Source organism: Sycon ciliatum, chromosome 6 (assembly GCF_964019385.1).
Source record: "Sycon ciliatum chromosome 6, ocSycCili1.1, whole genome shotgun sequence".
Classification (NCBI taxonomy): Eukaryota; Metazoa; Porifera; class Calcarea; order Leucosolenida; family Sycettidae; genus Sycon; species Sycon ciliatum.
In genome coordinates, this window is record NC_088648.1 from 16,025,690 (window position 1) to 16,046,465 (window position 20,776).

The 20,776-nt window shown below is 49.0% G+C and overlaps 1 protein-coding gene and 1 long non-coding RNA gene across 2 annotated transcripts; one reads left to right on the forward strand and one right to left on the reverse strand.

Annotated features, from left to right (window-relative positions):
• Positions 1-13: 13 nt before the first annotated feature.
• LOC135819473 (uncharacterized) lies at positions 14-3,759 on the reverse strand. Its single transcript, XR_010553922.1, has 2 exons — positions 3,325-3,759; positions 14-71 (listed from the first exon to the last, which is right to left on the reverse strand). It is a non-coding gene; the product is annotated as an uncharacterized LOC135819473 (long non-coding RNA).
• A 400-nt stretch (positions 3,760-4,159) lies between these two features.
• Positions 4,160-20,438, forward strand: LOC135819474 (casein kinase I-like). The gene is made up of 10 exons (XM_065332689.1): positions 4,160-4,639; positions 4,855-4,895; positions 5,289-5,358; positions 8,905-9,053; positions 12,523-12,760; positions 13,978-14,148; positions 15,460-15,608; positions 17,650-17,757; positions 18,430-18,635; positions 19,044-20,438. Exons 1-10 carry the CDS (start codon positions 4,465-4,467, stop codon positions 19,072-19,074), a joined length of 1,338 nt encoding a protein of 445 aa, XP_065188761.1. The 5' UTR covers positions 4,160-4,464; the 3' UTR covers positions 19,075-20,438.
• Positions 20,439-20,776: the final 338 nt, after the last annotated feature.

Sequence of the window (20,776 nt, forward strand, 5' to 3'; positions counted from 1 at the left end):
CTCTATCAGATTCGGCCATTAGTACGGGAAGAAGAGCTGTCCGCGCATCCTTCTTCACCCACTCCATCTCCCTGCAAGTAGTCACAACAAGTCAAGGCACGGCATGACAATACCACCACCACAATCATCACCACCAGCACCACAATCATCACCACCAGCACCACAATCATCACCACCAGCACCACAATCATCATCACCACCACCACCACGACCAGCACCACCACGACCAGCACCACCACCAGCACCACCACCAGCACCACCACCACCACCACCAGCAACGACGGCAATGACATCGACAAAAAGAAAAACACCAACAGCATTAGCAACAACAACAATCACACGTGTTATCTCGTACTGGTCACTGGCTGTCGTGAGAAGAAAGATTTGCAACAACAACGGGTCTTTAGCAGTCGCGGCCAAGGAAAATAGCTATTGGCGATTTTTGTACTACAGTAATCTGACAATGGGTGACTGGCCCGAAACGTCAATGATAAAAGAATTTTCATCTTAAGAGTGAATAGCAACTTAATAGAGCGGTTGTCAGTTGACAACCCCCCTTTTATTTATTAGTAACAGCAGAGGTGTAAGAATGTCATTTGCACACATTTAGACCCTCCCCCCCCCCCCCCCACACACACACACAGGTACACACACTACGCACTACAGTCCATTTCAAAACTATAGACGCGTACTTAGGCAAAAGCCGTTATGCCAGCAACTATACCACATAAAATCTGTGATCACTTTGTGCATAATTTTTTCCAAATTGGGCGTCTGTTATCCAATCGTTTAGAAACTTTATGAGAGTAATTGTGGAGCGGTCCTGAGAAATATTCCGAAAACTATTCTCAAAAAGTTCCAGCCAAATTTGAAATATTTCAAAAACCCTACGCGTCTATAGTTTTGAAATGGACTGTAGTTTGTGAGGAAAAACACGTCAAAACTTACGGAAAATATTCTTTAAAATTGTTCCCCAGGTCCACCCCGCTCATTCCGGGCTTGGAACAAAAATGAAAAAAGTGCTCCGGATTGGACTTGAACATACACACGTGCATTCCTGGCAGGTTCTCTGTAGACGTCGACTAGAGTCTAGAGAACACATTTGCCCAGAATGCTACTGGGTACTGGCTGCCAGCTCGTCAGCCCGTTTGTTCAGGCGCGCCTCCCCATCAGCCGATTCCGAGACGAGTGCGGCCAATGTTTTTAGGATTTCTACCGCAGATAACTCAATGCCCTGCAACGACGCCATCAGCCTCAGCTCTTCATCACTCAGGGCAGTCGCACGAGTGTTTGTTCTCGTGGTAGCCCCAGGCATGGCGGAGGTCACCAATTTCTACGAGTACTACTAGAAACACTTACTGCTACCCTACGGAAACTACCTCCAGTCCGGCCTGATGCCGGCTGGACTCTACCAGGAAAGATTTACGGACTTGCGTAAGGTGACATCCAGCGTCGCCACCACCAACGTTGCCAGTGAAAGAGCATTCGCTCAGCTGGACAGACGGTGTCGGGAAAAACCCCACGCATCCCTCATCGCCAGCGCTGCGCAGAAATCGCAAAATTCCGACATCAGGAGATCATCGCGAAAGAGTCTGATCGCCAGTCGAGAGAAAAGCGTGCCCTGAAAGTCCGACAGCAACTCTCTGTGGCCATCGGACAGGCTGGTTGCTGGACAGTCACGAATATGATAACCAGCAAACTGGCAGGGATCGCCACCGTGTCAGGCAAGGTGGGCGCACTCAAGACACAGCTCAAATCCCGCAAGGTTGTCCTGCAGCAGAAAGCTGACAAGAAATCGTTCCAGTTCTCGCATGCCGGCAAACAACTCACTTGGCAACAACTACCTGCAAATCTATTTGAACTTGTCGGCAGCACGGTGACCCCAGTCACAACTTCAGCAGTAGAAAGCAGCACCAGCGACATCTTGAATGGCAAGTGAGTTATCACGACTCGTACAGTTTCAGAATTGCATGTGCATCAATTTGTTTCCATAACTAGCGATTAGCACCGTATTTTCGGCGTAATACTGGCCGAGGCGCTTAGTAGTTTGCGAGCCCTAAATGTTCACCCAATTTGAAAAAATCCACACAAACGCCCTGAAATGGCGCAGCGCTTATTTCAGACAGGCGGTAATAAAAGACCGGGGCTAATTTTCAAGACACCCGTTGGTTGAGGGAAGGGAAAAGGGGGAAAGTCTGAATAAAAATTTTACTGTCACCACCAGGGACCTTGGCTTGAGGCCAGCGATGCTCTAACCCCTGCGCTAAGTGTAGCTGTCATCCCAGCAGAGACCATTCAAGATACAGTATTCATTCAAGATACGGTATGATTGTGTCATCAATAATACCACCGAAGTCACAACTTCTAAGTTGGTATGCATTCAAGCTGCGGTACGCATTCAAAACGTGACGGGGCTGACTGTGCACAATGCTGCGGGCTAGATATACACCGAGTCAACGCACAAGTGATTTCTGAAATAAGAACTGGGTTGGAGGTTGCACGGAGCTGCACACTCTGGAGAGTTATACGGCCTGGCCAGAAAAAGCCGCTTCAATCAGCTGTGTGGTGGATACCAGGTTAAAATTAGTGGTCAATTCGTCAGCCTTGCAAGCTGTTGAATGATGTAATTCCAGCACAAGTTGCTATGTCTAACATAGCTGTTCGCTATCATCGCTTCAGCGATGGGCATGTCTGAGTCTGAGAGGCTGAGTGTGTGTGTGTGTGTGTGTGTGTGTGTGTGTGTGTGTGTGTGTGTGTGTGTGTGTGTGTGTGTGTGTGTGTGTGTGTGTGTGTGTGTGTGTGTGTGTGTGTGTGTGTGTGTGTGTGTGTGTGTGTGTGTGTGTGTGTGTGTGTGTGTGTACATACGCATGTGTGCGCGTGCGTTGTGAAGCCTCACTTCATCCAATTATTTATTTTCGAAACACAAAAATGATGATCTGAAACAGCGTCGCAGGGAATCCTCGCTCTATATGGCGGCTGTAACTGAAATGCATGGCTCCTGCTACATCGATTCTACCCAAACACAAACACAACGGACGAGGGCCGACCAACTACATGCACATCTACATTGTACTACGTATGAGCGGATATGCAGCAGGACACATGACCCGCCGCCGATTCAGTGGCAGGAGTAAAAGTTCAACAGAGTCCTCAGCATGCAGCGTCCCTTTCCCTGCTAGTGTATTCTCTCTTACGATGGGCTACTTGCGCAGGTCGAGTCCTGCGCACCAGCCGCCGCGGCCATGTCCAACACCGGCGCACTGACCATCAATACAAATAATCCACCGTTCCCACTTTCCCGCAATCAACACAACTGCTACTCACTTGTAATAGGCACGATGCTTCATGAAGATATAACCGTTCACTGCGTGGAAGCCAACCAAGAATGCCCAGCCTTTCCATCCAAATATCTTGCTCGCCGAAATCCTCTTCCAGGTGATGTCGCCAAAGCCTCCCTTTGGAGGCATGTCTTGGCGGTAGGTGGTGGCCATTGTGGCCCTTCTGCGACTGGTTCTCAATAAATCCTCTTCCTAGGTCCGGCCGACGAAGATCGATGGACAAGTGATAGAAACCCACTGAGTCTGTACTGGTCGTTGCTGATCACGATCGATCACGTCGTTGCTGTTGGTTGCTTCTTGAAATTCTCGTTCCTGCAAAAAATATTGAAGGACATAGCAGTCACGCAAGATGCACATCTCACGTCAGAGCATGATCGCTACAAAAAAGTACTCTGTAGAGCTACGCAGCAGATCTCGGGTGCATGCTGCTGCTGGGTCTGGACTCCAGTCTCCAGACTAGACTCTGGAGTGCAGTGGAGTCTACAAAAAACGAGCAGGGCCAGGGAGTCGTAAAATACCACTCCCTGGACTGTACATGTAGTCTGGGTCATGTCGTCGCGCGGGTCCCAACCAGGGAGCCCTACCAACCGCGCGCGCGGGACCCGTCCGAGCCGAGGGCCCGAGGCAAGGGATCCACTGCTACTGAGAGTAGATATTTTACTACTTTCAGAGCTTCACACATCGCCCACGCACTGTTTTGGCTTTTCAAAAAAAAAAAAACTGGTGTCACATGTGTCACGTGAAGTGACTGTGTGTGTACGTAGTCGTGTGACGGCAAGTGAGAAAATCTGTTGTACGTCGCGTTTTTGGATCTTCCTCACAGAAAAGCATCGGGCACAACCTTTCTGGTAGCCAGGAGGTTCTCCGCATTTTTAGCTTTCCAGTTTGTCGTCTTGTTCTTCTGTAGTCACCGATTATTCATTGGAGGCTCATGCAGCTCCTAGCTGTTTCTTGAAGTTTTTAGTGTTTAGTATTTGCTGTTGGCTGTACACGGATGCCGCCTTCCCGCCTTTAGTAGTAGTCTGGATCGTAGCGGGGATGCGTTGTGCTTGGAAGTAGTCGGTGAGGAGAAAGCGGCCTATAACTATTTCACCAACTTTCGCCCTGGTGGGCTGCCGTCAGGGATATGGCCGATGCAAAAAAAGCCTCGACTGTTCGCACCGCGAACAAGGATAAAGATAGATCGGACCGCGGCACCAGTGGAAAGAGCTCGTCCGGTGGGTCCAGTGCCTTGATGGTTGGACCCAACTTCAGAGTTGGCAAGAAGATTGGCTGTGGAAATTTTGGAGAACTACGCCTTGGTGAGCTTGCATATCAAGACTCCAGAGAGTCACGATTGTTGTCAGTGCTGAGATTTCCATTCCACTCGGTGGTCCCGGATCATTAGTGACTTGTCCTGTTTCGCTTGAAAAAAACGACGAGTTGGTATACTCATTGTGCAAATTACAGAAAATTATTATAAACAAGAGCTGATTTTCTACTTTTCTTTGTGCCGTCTCCGTTTAATCATTCCTAGGAAAAAACCTGTATACGAATGAATACGTAGCAATCAAATTGGTAAGTGCTGTCTCATTTCTGAAAGTTTTGTGTGAGCTGTTTGACTTTCTTCTAGAAGTGTAATTGTTGGTTGGTGAATTGCTTGTATTTGCATAGAACCAGATGACAATGTCAGCAGTTGCTGGGTGAATTTGTCTGGGCTATATCCAATGTTTTCTTGTAGCAAGTTTAGCACAAAGTGCAGTCTAGGTGACAACAAATCAATCTACTCCACGGCTCACACAATGAACTCACTGTGTTCCGTGGAAACACAGAATGCAGTGCTTGATGATTTGCCGGCTGGTTGTGCATGTTTTGTAGTTTATTTTAATCCATTCCGCTTTTGGGGGGTCCAAAGTCTCTGCAATTTTTGTGCTGGCTTTCGTTGCTGTTGCCACTGCTGTTGTGAAACAGGAACCGATGAAATCAAGAGCACCGCAGCTGCACCTGGAGTATAGATTTTACAAGCAGCTATCAGATACAGGTAAGGGGTGGCAAGAGACACACTGGGTGATTGGCACCATCTTCATGTTTTGTTTTGTTTTGCTCCAACTAGTCCTTACTTACCATGCCACTATTACTTCCGACAGGAATTTATCATCTGGGTGGATAAGCCGGACGACGTTTGGTCTCCCAGCAGCACACATGGCGAGGTCGCGATGTGTCCTGACTGTGCGTGTGCGTGTGTGCGCGCGGTAGTAGCACGTGTCACTGATCTGCGCTCCCTGACACTTCGGAGGAGAGTCGTGTCATATGTGTCCGTGTCGCTGTCATAATGTCCTGTCACCGCATGTCCATATGCAGTGCCAGTTGATTTACTACCACATGTCTACCCTCGTTAGTACGACATCGGTTCAAACGCGTACATTCAAGTCCGGATAGTACATGTAGTCCAAGTCCGGATAGTAGATATTACTCGACAGAACAAAATTGAAACCCCCAGTGTTGTTTACCAACGAGGGTAGACCTGTAGTGCCCCTTCTACTCCAATCTCTCTATCTCTGCGCCTGCCCTATGATTATGACCTATTGAATAGGGTAGAAAGGAAAAGGACATATGGATACGAGTTAAGAGTAACTATCCACCGCTCTAACTGCAGGCATGAATTTATCCGGTATCGCATCGCAGTTTGCTATGCAAAATCGATCTACTGCTACTCAAAAATCACCGCAACTAGCAGAAAACTGCGATACATACAGGCTGTCCATGCCTAGCTTGCGCCGTCAAGTAACAAAAAGTGCTATGCAAAAAATACCGGTAAATTCATCCCTGAACTAGATAATATAATTATACAGTCGGAGAGTGCAACAACTAGGCGCAAAACTGACAGAGTACTGAGACATTCATAATAGGGTTGTTGCCTAAACCACATACAGTGAAACTTGTCTAAGACGACCGCTCGAGGACCTTGGAAACGTGGTCCCTGTTACCAGGTGGTCTCCTGATCCAAGATCATTTGACCGGACATAGTATCCCGTGGCCCTGGTTGCAGTGGTCGTTCAGGACAGGTGGTCGGCCTGGACAGGTTTCACTGTAGCGCTGTGGTGCTACTCGCTTTGACACTCACAGCTGCTCTACTGGCACCGTACAAATCAATGCTCGAGTCGACCCACCACTGCACTAGCCCTGTGCAGGGTGCTATTCTTGCATGCAGGCACGCAACAGTGGACTTCTATGCTGGTCCATTGCTACAGTTGAGTAAAATTGGCAATAGGCATACAGTACCAAAATGTACAGGAGCCACCCCTTGATGTAGTCACCATTGCCTTGGACCAAGAGTACATGAAAACCAGAGTGGGCAGGTTGGGGCTTTCTACTATGGGTGTCTGTCACGGCCGAATTCCGTGATTTGATCACATTTGGTGCAGATCTGAGGCGGGAAATGGCGTAGTGTGTACAACTGAGCTGCAGTTGTGCAGAAAGAGACCTGCTTGTACGCACTACATCACGAAAATGATGTCATCACGGAACTCCGCCGTGACAGCAACCCATCCGAGCTGCACACTCTGGTTTTCATTTACTCTAATTTCAGAACTTTTCGGTGCTCAATATTTTCGGTATGAGGGCAAAAGGCCAGGTTAGGTGAACAGAAATTTTCGGTACAGCGAACAGTTCCCTATTGGATTATGTGTGTTAGTGTTTGTTCGGTGTATTGAAATTTTCGGTATGAAGCAGATGCACCGAAAGTACCGAAAATAAAAGTACACCGAAAATTTGTGAAATTAGAGTACTCTTGCTTGGACCCATCCTTGTATTCACGCTGATCATGTGTGGAGCGTGCAAATGGTAGGTACAGTGCTACTCGGTGAAATCCAGTTGAGTCACTCAAGTACGTGCCGGGCGTTACTCAGTCCTAGACCTGCAAACACTGGGCTGCACAGTGGTGCAAGGCGCGAGCTTGAGTGACACAACCGGATTTCATTGAGTAGTACTGTACAATGGAACCGGTGACAACTTGAGCCGGAAACAAAGAGGTCACCTGACTTCTGCTCAATACAGTCTAGGGTTTCAATTTGAATCCATTCTTACAGTGCAGCTCTCCATCATACTTTCTGGTGCGGATATACACAGACGAATCCTGCGGGCTACAACCCCATCCCATACCAGCTCAGTCTCTAGTGTAGGGGCAGTGCTGGTGTAGGAGGTCAAGCTTGGTCAGGCGCATAGGTGCGTGAAGGCAACTGTGTGCTGACATCTGCAGTAACTTAGTGTGTGGCATGCACTGCAGGCGCCAGCATAACTGCTGGTGTACTGTTGCTAGTACTGTTGCTAGTACATTTGCGAGCGTGTGTCTTACGCAAGCTCCTACTCTAGTAATACCAGTCTCTCTCTCTCTCTCTCTCTCTCTCTCTCTCTCCATCTCCCTCTGACTAGTACATATGCGCACACTCGAACACATAGTGGCCACAAATCTTTCTCTTGCTCCATTTTGAGATACGTCAAGAAAGTCTGCACGAAATGTGTGTGTGGTGGGGGTCTCCTTTGAGCAAGAGGGTGCTCGAAGGACAGCTGAGCTCGATGCTCGAGTGAGTGCCGCACAGCAGACATTGCTGGTGTCGCTTCTGTTTCTCTCTGTACATTGGGTGTCTCCTTGTTGATCTCTATCGGTTCTTGCTTAGAGTGTGTAACGTCATAGTGCACAACATGGCATGCATTCCACATAGCCTGGCATATATCCACACAATGCTCCACTGTGAAAAGTGAAACAGCTACGGTACTGCAGCAATCTACGGTACTACTACTAGCCAGAGAAATCCAACACCTCATGAATAAATGGCGCCATGCGCTACACAGCCCTAGCACTGCGCACGTACTGTTCTGTGCACTCGAATGCGGCGCTGCTGCATTCATGAGGTTGGATTTCTCGGGCCAGAACTGTACATCCCACCACCGCATTGCATTGCTGAAGACTGCTACATTGCATTCCTCTCCGTAGATATTCTGTGCACTGAAGTCCAAGCGCTGAGCCTAGAATAATGGAAGAAACTGAACAACGCCCTTACTGGGTGTGATAACTTCCTTCAACATGCACTACCCGCCCGCAGAGATCTAGCTGGCTTTGGTTCAGTCGATTTTCTGTCAGTCACGCTAAGCTGCTACATGTTGTTTCCAAACCTAATCCTGTACACATACTGGAGAGCCGGGCTAGGGTGCACACTGCGCTTCGCCGGATTGAAAGGTCTTCTTTTGCGCAGCCCTTGAGTGCCAGTCCATCGATGACAGGAAGTTCTAGACTGGCAGGCTGTGTGCCGATTTCCCCCAACACTGCCTCTTATTATTATAATGATCATGTCGCAATGGTACAGACATCTACATTCTGCCTATTGTTCCTCTGACCACTTCCTGTTTTGTTTCTCATCTTTGTCTTCCCTGCCTCTGTTTGTCTCTGTCCGTCTGTCTTTCTGTACGTCTCTCTCTCTCTCTCTCTCTCTCTCTCTCTCTCTCTCTCTCTCTCTCTCTCTCTCTCTCTCTCTCTCTCTCTCTCTCTCTCCTCTCTCTGTTGCTATTGTTGCTGGTTGATGTGGTACAGATGGTTTCCCAAAGGTACACTACTTTGGACCATGCGGCAAGTACAATGCAATGGTATTAGAGCTACTTGGCCCCAGCTTGGAGGACATGTTTGACTGTTGTGATCGCTACTTCTCCTTGAAGACAGTCCTGCAGATCGCACTGCACTTGGTAAGACAGTGTGCTCTCACCCTCACCCCTAGTGCTCATTGCCCACAAGAATGTGCAAATCCAGCTATGGGGTCTGCGGTAGCAGAACTTCACATCACCTGATAAACCCATGCACATTATTTGCACCCTGTGCGTGATTTAATGCAACAATCTCTCCTCCTCTTCTCCTCCATACGCTCTCAGCTGACACGTGGCTACTCTCGGTCGCCATTACACGCTCACCAATAATTACAAACATTGAAGGGGTTACAGATACTGCAAGTATTGTTACTGATAATATTCCGCCTGACAGCTGTTTCGCCTACTAACGGCTCGTCAGAGAAGGTGATACTGAATATGACACTGTAATTGACATGGCAAATATCAAGAGTACATACCCCCCCCCCCCAGAGTGTGCAACGCCTGATCCAGCTCTGCATAGGGTCTTGGTCGAGCGTAATCGGATCATTGCGTCATAATACCGTACACATCTGAGGGGAACCCGGGGAGTCGCGGGTACTCTCGAATCAAAAACAACGGTGCCCTGCCTCGAGACCGGCCTTGAGCTGGTGTGGAGTGTACTCATGACATCAGAAGATCGACCAAGACTCTATGCAGAGCTGGATCAGGCATCGCACACTCTGGGAGGTGTGTACTCTTGCAAATATTTATCGGGTACATTACGGGCACAAGAAACTAGGCAAGGTGTTACACTGAGAAGCTGCGAGAAAATTCTCAAAGCAGCACGCAGTGCCCAGGGTTCTAAGGAAAATACCTGGTGAGAAATCACAACCTTCTAACATTTCGTAGGGCTCGAGAATGGAGCACAGATGTGTTGTGCACCCTTATGCGCTATGCGAGAAGCACATGATGCACACAAGAGTACGCTGTAGTCAGACGTACATTGCCACCACCTTTCCTAGCTGCATACCCGGCGATTGACCCTAGACCAGACATGCTTGTGTACAACGTGCACCGGCTGCAGTGTTAGTGTTGGACTGAAGCGACGTAGACAGTCATGTTGGTATTAAAACAATTCTCTCACAACAAGACTGTTGAAGTTCTGGCAGTTTCCAACTACCGTACTCTGCCCCCTCTTCACAGCCTACTACAGTTGCGCTCGGTGAAATCCGACCGAAAGTGCAAAGCTGGCGCCCTAGACCACATCGGGTTACGTTAAAGGGGAAGTCCGGTGAAAACCCAGATCCAGGTGATGACGTCACAGCGTGCAGCCAGGTAGCCACACCATCTAGTCGTGTACAAAATGGCCATATTCGGAGCGCGTTCGATTGGGGAACCGTTTGTCGCAGCTTCTTCGGACCAAGACCATTCGATTCAGTGTTACAAACACTACGTACCCTGTGATTTGCAGCTCGGTAAACCTCGAGGTTATACCGTATTTTAGCCGTTTCCGAGTTGGACTTTTTCCGTCAGTGCGCTACGGCTCTAGCAATGCGCTGCGTGCGTGCTAGCTGTAGTGCAGTCAACAAACTCATCACACACGGAACTACTCCCGCACTGCCGTGCTGGGCTAGCTACAACAAGACTCGAGACACAACTCACAAGACTCAGAAAACTAGTCAACACACAGACTTGTCATGTACTACACTCATATCAGTCGTATTGTAGATCTACAGTCATGCAGTCAGAGAACGTGCGTTTCTCCTTGCCGGTGCCGGTGGTTGTGCTTTGAGAAAGAAAAATTTAGTTTTCCGCTCCAGTCCAGCCTCATTATTTTATGCTTCAGCGATGGGTGCACAACCGTGACAAGTGACAAAACAGCGAACAGCTCCCGGACCTAGAACTTTCAGATTCCATAGCGTTGCAAGCGAAGAGTCGTGCCCGTGGTTCAAAGAGCCTGCACTGTTCTCGAGTAGTCCGAAATATGCCAAGTTCGCACCAAAACATCACCATGTGGCAGGCTACTGGAGTCTAAGGGCCGGGTTCCACTGCGGCTCCGCTGCTCGTCTTTCACGGCTTGAAACATCATCATTACCATAGTGACCGCGGCTCGAGCTGGAGCAGCGAGTCCGCGGCTCACCGCGAGCTTTTGCTATGATTCTTGACCAAAAACTGCGAGCCGCGGTCGCGGCTCGACGTGTTTCCCGTACTTTGCATTGTTTTGTATGCCAGAATTTTAAAATTCAAATTTTAATTCGTTGCGCAGGCCAGAACACGAGAATTTTTTGGATTTCGCGCGGGCAGGCAGGTGAAACGTCATCAAAAAGTGTGGAGCACGACCGCGGTACCGCGAATGGCGAGTGTCAGTGGAACCGCGCTGCTCCGCTGCATGCAGCCAAGTGCCGCGGAGCCGCAGTGGAACCCGGCCCTAAGCGAATCGGTATGGAACAACATTTAGAGCACTCGCATCACTCTGCTCCATTTTGGCGACCCTGCTCTCCAGCAATCTGATAATTATATCAGCCTCGTCTGCAAATAGCTGCTGCTTCTTCATCAGTCGGAAACTCAGTAGCGCTCACTCGTGACCGGCCCGCGCGGCCATTTCTTCAGCTGAATACCGAGGTTCTCAGCCCCAGACCAAACTCATGAAGATCAGCCATGGCTGCATCCTCACTCTCACAAGGAATTAGGTCTTCGGGGTCGCTTGCACCACCTAATATCAGTCGCCAAATCATTTGAAATAGCACTGACACTATTGCTTTCACGCACTCCTTTTGACCTAGCTGCACGCTATGACGTTGCGGAGGGTGTGGCGCGGCCGCATGACGTCATGGCGCAGCCCCCGAAACTCAGTTTTTCAAACGGAAATATCTCGAGAACGCTTTGACGGAGACACGTGGGACCAACACCATTCGACTCAGCGCCCGAAACTCTACCGACCCTGAAATTTAAATTTGTCACCAGACTTCCCCTTTAATGTGCAGTAAAACCTGTAACTAACGACCACCCCTTGGGACCAGAGAAAGCGGTCTTTAGTGGCAGGTGGTCCTTATTATTTTAGATGTTTGCACCGCACAACCATAATATATGAAAGTGAGACCGTCCGTGCCTGGCGAAGTGGTCTGTAGTACCAGGCTCGGGATCGCTAGTCACGGTGGTCTTTAGTTACAGGTTTTGCTGTACTTGTACAAGTGTACGTCCACGCAGTGCTGGTTCAGGCTTCGAACTTCTCTGCTCCTTTTACCTTGTCGTATAGCAACCATGCGATTGCATCATCAGTTGAGGTGCTTTGGCAAAGCCCCAGCACCGCGATGCACTAGGTAAAGCGAAACCGCCGACTCGCGCTGTATACTTTGCTCCCGTAATCCAATCCGATAGTTTACCACTACGTCATCCGTTGTTGCATAACCTCTATTGTTTTCGTTTGGTGTATGTGTGTGTGTGTGTGTGCACTTTTGGTCTGATGTCACCGAGCACGGCTGTACTGCTGTGACAGCGGTGCTAGCTCAGGCAAGATGTTCACTACTTCTGTGCTCTTTTTGTACTTATGGTACTGTTTTCGTTTGGTATGTATGTTGTCGGTGCACAGCTCGATCGGTTTGAGTTTATTCATAGTAAGCACTTAATCTACCGGGACGTGAAACCGGAAAACTTCCTCATGGGCCCGCTGTACGACAAGCGCCGCTCCAAGATGGTGCACGTCATTGACTTTGGCCTGGCCAAGGAGTACTACGACCCGGAGACCAAGAAGCACATCCCCTACCGGGAGCACAAGAGCCTGACGGGCACGGCGCGCTACATGAGCATCAACACGCATTTAGGAAAAGGTGAGCGCCGAGCGTATCTACGTGTATGTTACATACAGTGGAGATCGGATATAACGACCTTGCATATAACGACAGATTGAGTTTAGCGACACAATTCTGTTGCCCAAGTCGTTTAGTAAGTCCTTTGTGAAGATCGGGTTTAGTGACAGATCGAATATAGTGACATTTTGTTCTCTCCCGGAGGAGTGTCGTTATATCCAATCTCCACTGTACCTACCAACCATCCCGATTTGGCCCGGGTCCGTCCCGATATCGCAGAGTGGTACTATGCACCCAAAAAGTGCATTTGTCACATGCTTCAGCTAGATTTGGTGGTATGTCATTGTCCCGATCTCGGGGTTTGCGAAGGCTGGCAGGTATGATGCTAGCTTCATTTTCACTTCACCGTCATGGGTACAGACATTGCTGCCTTCTTCCTGTGGATCATGAATGATGCCATTGGCAGGACGGTAGGGTTAGCAAATGTTATAACCATCATGATGAATTATTTGTATGTGTGCACGTGCCAAATATGGCGCACTCATTTGCAACATGATGCGGTGGTGAATGGGACTTTCGATCTCTGACCGCTTGGTCTGATCTACTCGATCCGGCCACCTTCGGCCAGCTTATGAGCTGCGTCTAATGCCGTGACTCTTGACCCTGGTTGACGTGCCTACAGATCGATGAGATGTAGGTGCATCTTTTTATTTTGGTTATGTTGCCTGTGATCGTGGACCTGTTCCCTTTGCAAATGTTGTGACAACCGTTGAGATGGTTGGACACACAATAGACTTGTTTCACATCTTCGTCCTGTTACTAGTACTAAATTTAAGTAGAACGTGATCAGACATACATGTAACATTTGTGCGGTGGAACCAACATGGCCAACGTCATGTGACCAATACTAGAATAGGGGCAGGATTTGAGTGGAGTTGGAACCAACATGGCTGCCCTGTATGTGATGTGATAGATGTGAAGACACTCTATTCCCGCTGTCCCCCTTGATGGTGGCGCTTGTCGTGGGGGCCTGCTTCGGGCAGTACTAGTATCATACGGGCTTCACTTCACCTCCGCTCTGCTGTCTGTTTGCTCTGCTCTTCGTGGGGGGGCCCTGCTGAATGTGCTGCGCCAGTCCTGCTTTGGGCAGTACCAGTATCATACGGGCTTCTCTTCACCTCCGCTCTGCTGTCTGTTTGCTCTGCTCGTCTTGTTGTTTTTGTTGTTGTTGTGCACAGAGCAAAGTCGGCGAGACGACTTAGAAGCTCTTGGCCACATGTTCATGTACTTCCTGCGCGGCAATCTGCCCTGGCAAGGACTCAAGGCTGACACGCTAAAGGAGCGCTATCAGAAAATTGGTGACACGAAACGGGCGACGCCAATCGAAGTGCTCTGCGCCGACTTTCCAGGTAGGCTTCCGTGCACACACATTACAAAACTGTACGTAAGCCGCTTTCAGTATATTCCGGAGTATACGCCGCACTTTACCTTTACCCCCCCCCCCCCCCCCCCCCGCAATAAGTCGGTGTGGCTGCTTATACGACCATGGTCAAATGAACCGTGCCATACAGCGTAGATATGTGTATTCCGTGGCAAAATATCTGAGTGAGGCTTTTACTCCAGAAAATATGACACGTCAATATTCCCAAAGGACCACTTTGGCCCAGCCTAGCGCAAAAATGGGGTCCTGGTTTCTGCTGGAGTAGAGCGGCTTTTGAAAGCTGTGTTTTACCTAGTCACTCTTCAGACTATGTACATAACTTCGGGTGCGTTCTTAAATCCTCTCGGAAAAGTTGAAGAAGTGATCTTGTAAGGTAATATAGGCGCCGTCAAGAGTAGATAAACAAGAGCGTGCAACTCCGGGATGAGTTGGCCCACGGCGGAATTTTTTGTTGACATCATCTTTTCTACGACGCACGTGATGCGAGTCTTTTGGAAAGTTTTGCCTTGTGCACTTGGCCAGGCTTTACATTACAAGGTCGGTGCCCAGCACGTGCTCTCACATTGCTCTGCGGCAAAATGCACGTTTTCTGAAGAAGACAAAAAGGTGACGTCAACAAAAAATTCCGCCGTGGGCTGGAGTATCTGCAGATTGTGCAGTAGAGATCCGGAGTTGCTCACTCTTGTTTATCTACTCTTTGCGCCGTCCATCTGGCCCATAGAAAAGAGATCACGGGCACACACTCTTCGTCATAGGGCGTGTTTGGTTGGTACGGTCTAGAACAGCTGATGGACACGGAGCTCACATGGATACCAGAACCTCATTCCAATACTTCTCTCCCCCCCCCCCCCCCCCCCGCTTATCTCTTATAGGAGCCTGGCCAATAGTCTGGTGAGAAGGCATCCGTGTCTGATCATTTGATGAAGAATAATAACATACCATATTAAACATAATTGAAACTGTCCTCCTCTTCACACTGCCTTCTTGGCCCACATTCACCACATCAAGAGCACCGTGTGGAGAGGGGTGGACAGTTTCAAATTATTTTGAAATGGCCGAGTCTGTCGCAGCTTCCGAGTTACCTTCTTTTCCTCTCGTTCTCTTGCTCTCTCTCTCTCTCTCTCTCTCTCTCTCTCTCTCTCTCTCTCTCTCTCTCTCTCTCTCTCTCCCTGTGCTCGGCAGAGGAAATTTTCCGTGCCTGATCATCTGTTGAAATAAAAATAACTTACCATAACACACCCTCTTGTTCTCTTGCTCTCTCTCTCCCTGTGCTCGGCAGAGGAAATGTCGACATACTTACGGTACGTGCGGCGACTCGACTTTTACGAAACGCCGGACTACGACTACCTGCGCAAGCTGTTCCGCGACCTGTTTGACCGCAAGGGCTACTCGGACGACGGAACGTTTGACTGGACCGGCAAGGAAATGGTGAGTCATGCTACTGTTGCTGCTGGAGCATTCTCGTACCGAGTCCTTTTGAATTGTTACCGAGACGACTACAGTCCATTTATCCAAAATAGTCCTACTGGCTTTTGAAAGCCCTCGTTGGGCCGAATTGAGGGGCACTATGATGTGTAATGATTCTGAAGGTTTGCCTTTAGCTCACTCATTCTTTCTAGTCCGCTGGCATGCCCCCTCCTCCCTTGGTGCTGCATACTCCTTGGGATCGGTATGCCTGTCTCTGTTGCACCGCGTTTGACGCTGATGCTACCGTTTCACCCTGTTCAATTCCTTGTAGGCTTCGTCGTAGCTTTGCTTGCAGTGCATTTTCATGGTGTACAGTACCGTCGGTCGCCGAAAAACTGTGGAGAATCCATCAAATACTAATACGAAATACGACCTGGGTGTCGGCCTCGTAGCCTAGGCCGTTCTTATTCTCATGCAGTACAGTCTATGTGCAGTTGAGTCAACGTGTATACGTTGGTATGCTGTGCTTGGTGAAATAATTCTAGCCTTTTTTCGTTTTTCGTCTCTCTGTTCTTCTGCACCTGACAGCACTGTGTGTGTACCCTGATAGACCACATGGCTTTGGCCTCTGCTCTCTCTACTGCTGCCAATAGATGATATGCCAAATAACGTGCAACTAGACTTGAGAGGGCATTGCAGAGTAGTTGCATACAAAGTTCACAGTTGTACGGTTACCTGGTGCTTGCATTCCTGCAGAGCTCAGGGCCTGCCATCTACACATTGTAGTAAAATGTGTATGCAACTTGTGTGCGATGCCCTCTCAAGTCTAGTTGCGCGTTACTTGGCATATCATCTATAGTGAAAGCCATTGAGAAGTCAAGCAGCCTTGCAGCAGCCGTGAGCACGGCTGGTCTACCTTTGCACTGTGTACACGATAAGGCAGTAAGGACGCCAGCCCCACTCAGTCCACTGGATTTCAATGTCCACAGCAGTACTACCGTAAAAGCCCGTGTATATGCCCCAGGGCGTATAGAATTATACAGGGTTCGCAGCGAAGTTTGGAAGTCTGGAAAAAGTTTGGATTTTATAATTCAATTTTCCAGGTCTGGAAAAAGTTTTGAAAAGGCGCTCCTTTTGGAATAGTTTGGAAAAGTTTTGAATTTCGAGTTTTTGGCCGTGGATGTGCTGCACTCCTGCAGTGCAAGTGGCCGTTTTGACTACCGCGATAGAAGACGCGCTGGCGATGTGTGGTGTTCACTGATGTACGAGTCTCGTACAGTCATTTCAGTGCAGCTCAAGCGCGGCCGGTGATGACTTTTATTTGGCCGTTTTTCGTTACTGGCGCTCGCGCTCGACTTTGATTCTTTGAAGTCGGGACAGCAGGATGGCGAGGTCCTTTCGCACTCAGATGAGTTTGCTGGCGAGGATGAAGCCGTCTTTTGCGCTGAGACGAACACCAGCTATGTAAATGTTTCATTGGAACCCCTTCTGGAGGCGGATTTGAACTTACGGAGGGGAACTCTCGTCGTATGAATTCCCTTGCTATTTTCGGGGGCTCTAGCTGCTGAATGCGATGCCATTGCAATGTACCTTGGTGAATTTGTTGATGGTAGTGGTACCAGGGAGGATTTTACTACTCCCTGGTTGTACTCGTGGAGAAGACAGTCATGCAGAAGAGATTCATAATTTTTTCCTGCACGAGTGGGTTTGGAAATTCTTGAAATTGGTTTGGAAAAAGTTAGGAATTTTGTGTGCTTGGTTGGCTGCGAACCCTGAGAATAGCAGCCTTGATTTCCTGGGCGTATACTAGGGCACGGGCGTTATTTTGGAACCGGGCGTATACTTGGAATAGGGATAGCAGTAAGTATTGGTATCAGTACCTGTACATGTACTGGTGTTGCCGGCATACCTGGGCGTACACATGGGCATGGGCGTTATTTTGAAACAAAAGTGTTGACTTTTATGACTGGGCATGTACACGGAGAGTGGGCGTATACAGGGGCTTTTACGGTACTTTAACAGTGTTTGTGTATTGTGTTCATTTTCCTGTGCTGCGCTTCAGAAAACGCCCACTGGCCACCTGACTGCAGAGCCGCCGATAACGAAAAGCACGTCGGAGGTGACGACTGGCGGGTCCAAGGGCGACCCAGCTGAAAACACGCCACGCAAGGTAGGGAAATTCCCTCGGCCATGCGTCTCCAACGAATGCATACTTTTTTGTTCACGTTGCAGGCAACGTGTGTAAAGGCATGCCGTTGATGACATCATCAACAGGGCATCTTAGCAGGGAGACTCCTCGTGCCCTTGACACAGAACAAACATGACTTGTGTGCTGGTGACATTGTCAACAGGGCATCTTCGCAGGGAGACTCCTCGTGCCCTTGACACAGAACAAACGTGTATTGGATGCTGGCAATGATCAGTGACATTCCACTAAAAAAAAAGTCAAGAGCTTCCATTGAAAATTGTGACAAGAAAACGTTCTGGAACAGTTTATTCGTTGCTATGGTTGTGATATGAGTGTGCATATAGTTTTATTCATTGCATTATTGAAATAAAAAGAATTCACGGTTCGCTTGAGACTCAATTAGACAGAGTTTTCTGCATCCGTAGGAACGCCGCCACCCTGCACAGATCTAAGGCGCAGATGCAGCTCCTAAAGCATTTTCCCCCGAAACTGTGCGTTGATATTTTGTGTGCTTGTCGTTGTGTTGGTGTGTGTGTGTGCGTGCGTGCACGTGTGTGTGTACTTGTCGTTGTGTTGGTGTGTGTGTGCGTGCGTGCACGTGTGTGTGTACTTGTCGTTGTGTTGGTGTGTGTGTGTTCTCTGTTCTCCTTTCAGAGCATGGCAAGCTGTCGGCTAGGAGTTGAGAACTCGAAGACAGCGCAGGGCTCCACTCATGTACTTCACTCGACCACGGATGAGATCGAGGAGAACACGGTCGCGCAAGCTGACAGCCCGCACCAATCTGGCGTCGACGGACAGCCGTCTGGTGCGGAAACAACGCAGCCTGTTGTCAACGTCGATGAGGGACGCGGCTCCAAGCTGTAAGAGGCCTCGACCAGTCTGCTGTAGTGTCTGTGTGTGTCTGCGCACTTCAGCCAGTGCATACAATATCAGGAGTTGGAACATACACATAGTATGTACCGTGTGAGCAAAAAAACATACGGCGCTTGTGACCAATCTTCAAGTTCAAAGCACTGCCGTTATTTAAGTACGGCGCTAACTTGCGCACTGCGCCAATTCTAGAAAACATGGTGCATCCGTCTCTCTCTCTCTCTCTCTCTCTCTCTCTCTCTCTCTCTCTCTTTCTCTCTGTCTGTCTCTCTCTCTCTCTGTGTCTCTCTCTCTCTCTTTGAACTTGTTGCTGCATGTTCCGTAGCATCCCCCGCACTTTAGAGATCAATCTATGTCCTCGGGTTTTTTTGGTGTTCTTTTGCTTGTGCTCATTACAGGTGCTGTTTCTGTGTGAAGAAGCGAAGGTGACTAGAGACCGGCGCTCGATTCGAACGTATCTAGATCCATCCAGGCAACAACAACAACTGCTGCTGCCGTTACCATTGGTCTGCGTCCGCGCATGCGTGTGTGTTGCATGTGCCGCGCACCGACCGTCCTAGATCACGTAATTCGAGTCCACTCCCGAGCGCTGCCTCCGCTATGTCCCACCGTCCTGTTCTATTGTTTCCTCTCTCGCACACACTCTCTGTCTCTTTCTCTCTCATCCTCTCTTTTTTAAGTTGACTGTGTGTGTGCCTTCTTTTGTTGATGTGGCGGAACGCAAGCTTGTTGGTGCTGCGGCAGAGGCACCTGTAGCATAAACTACACTGGCAGAGTACCCCTCCCTGAGTCCTGCCACCGGCACTGACGTCTCCCCCCGCCGGTGACCAGAGCACTATATCCACTGTGTTCGTCCGGCGTGTCGCCAGGACCCTTTGTCCACAGGCAGAACTTCACGTGGCAAGAGAGCCCGTCACTGCCACTACACTGATTTATCCGATCCTCGTGTACCCGTGGGCTTTTTTTGCCTGTCGCATGCTTCACTGCTGTTCCAAACTTTGTGTCGGCATGTATGTGCGACATCACCTCTCCCCCAGCACATATAGCTAGTTTCGTTCTGTCCGTCTGTGCGTGTGTTTTTTCTGCTCTCTGTTTGTTTTTAACTGACGTATCACCGAGACAGCGCACCTGCGCGCGCCGCGTGTATATATATGATTACCAAGTGTACAATGAAAATCGTGTCTTGTCCCATCTCTTGTGCTGATTTGATTAGATTTTTTCTTCTTTTTTTCCTGTCGTGAACTCAACATTATCATCGATGTACATGTATGTGTTTGGTTTTTTCTTTTTTTTCTTCTTTTTTTTGTGACCTAACTTATATACTGAGAATTCCAGACAGCGATTGATCCGCCGGTTTCGCTTCTTCTTTTTTCCTTTACCCCTTTTCGAATTCAAATTAAGCTTGCCGAAACGTCTGATCTATTTCCGGCTGTTTCCTATCGGTTTGTTTTTCGGTTAGGTCCGCTCACAGCTCGGCTGGCTACTGGATAACTGCATATTTTTTGGCCGTTTTTCTGTATGTGTTCATACTAATGCTATGCTAAAACCTGGATGATTCCATTGTAATTCCTGTCCGTTGTATTGTCTGTGGCTTAGGTGTTCCGTGGTGTAGAGTTGTGTTCTCTTCATGTCTATGTCTCTCTCTCTCACTCTCTCTCTCTCTCTCTGTCCGTGTCCGCCATCTATATTTGTCTTGCTTGTTTGACATTGTTGTTGTTGTCGTCTTGATGTTCACACGTTCCGAATGATTTCTTCATAGTGACTGTGCTTCTCTGATGCGATGTCTTACTCTATTTGCGTTTGTGCACGGGGCCGCTGCGCTCGTTTCTGGTGTGTGTGTGTGTGCGCGCGCGCGTGTGTGTTTGCATGCGATGTTTCGGTGGAGGTGCTTGTAATACGTGATATGCAGGCAGTGGTCTATTACAACACCCTGGTGATATACCACATAATGTGTGTGGGGGGGGGCTGTCAAGGCAACCGACACCCGCCGTCTGTCAGTGTTCCACAACCGCTGTGCTCGGTTTTTCCTGGACGTCAGCAAGTCAGAACAATGGAATGAGCATCTCTCCAATGCCGTCATCTTGGAGCGGGCTGGTTTGCGATCAGTGGTGGTGATGCTGAGGACGCGCCG

Coding starts and splice junctions, on each gene's coding strand:
- LOC135819474 (XM_065332689.1), top strand. CDS start 4,465: ATGGCCGATGCAAAAAAAGCCTCGACTGTTCGCACCGCGAACAAGGAT. Junction 5,359..8,904: donor CAAGCAGCTATCAGATACAG/GTAAGGGGTGGC, acceptor GATGTGGTACAG/ATGGTTTCCCAAAGGTACAC. Junction 18,636..19,043: donor GAGGGACGCGGCTCCAAGCT/GTAAGAGGCCTC, acceptor TGCTCATTACAG/GTGCTGTTTCTGTGTGAAGA.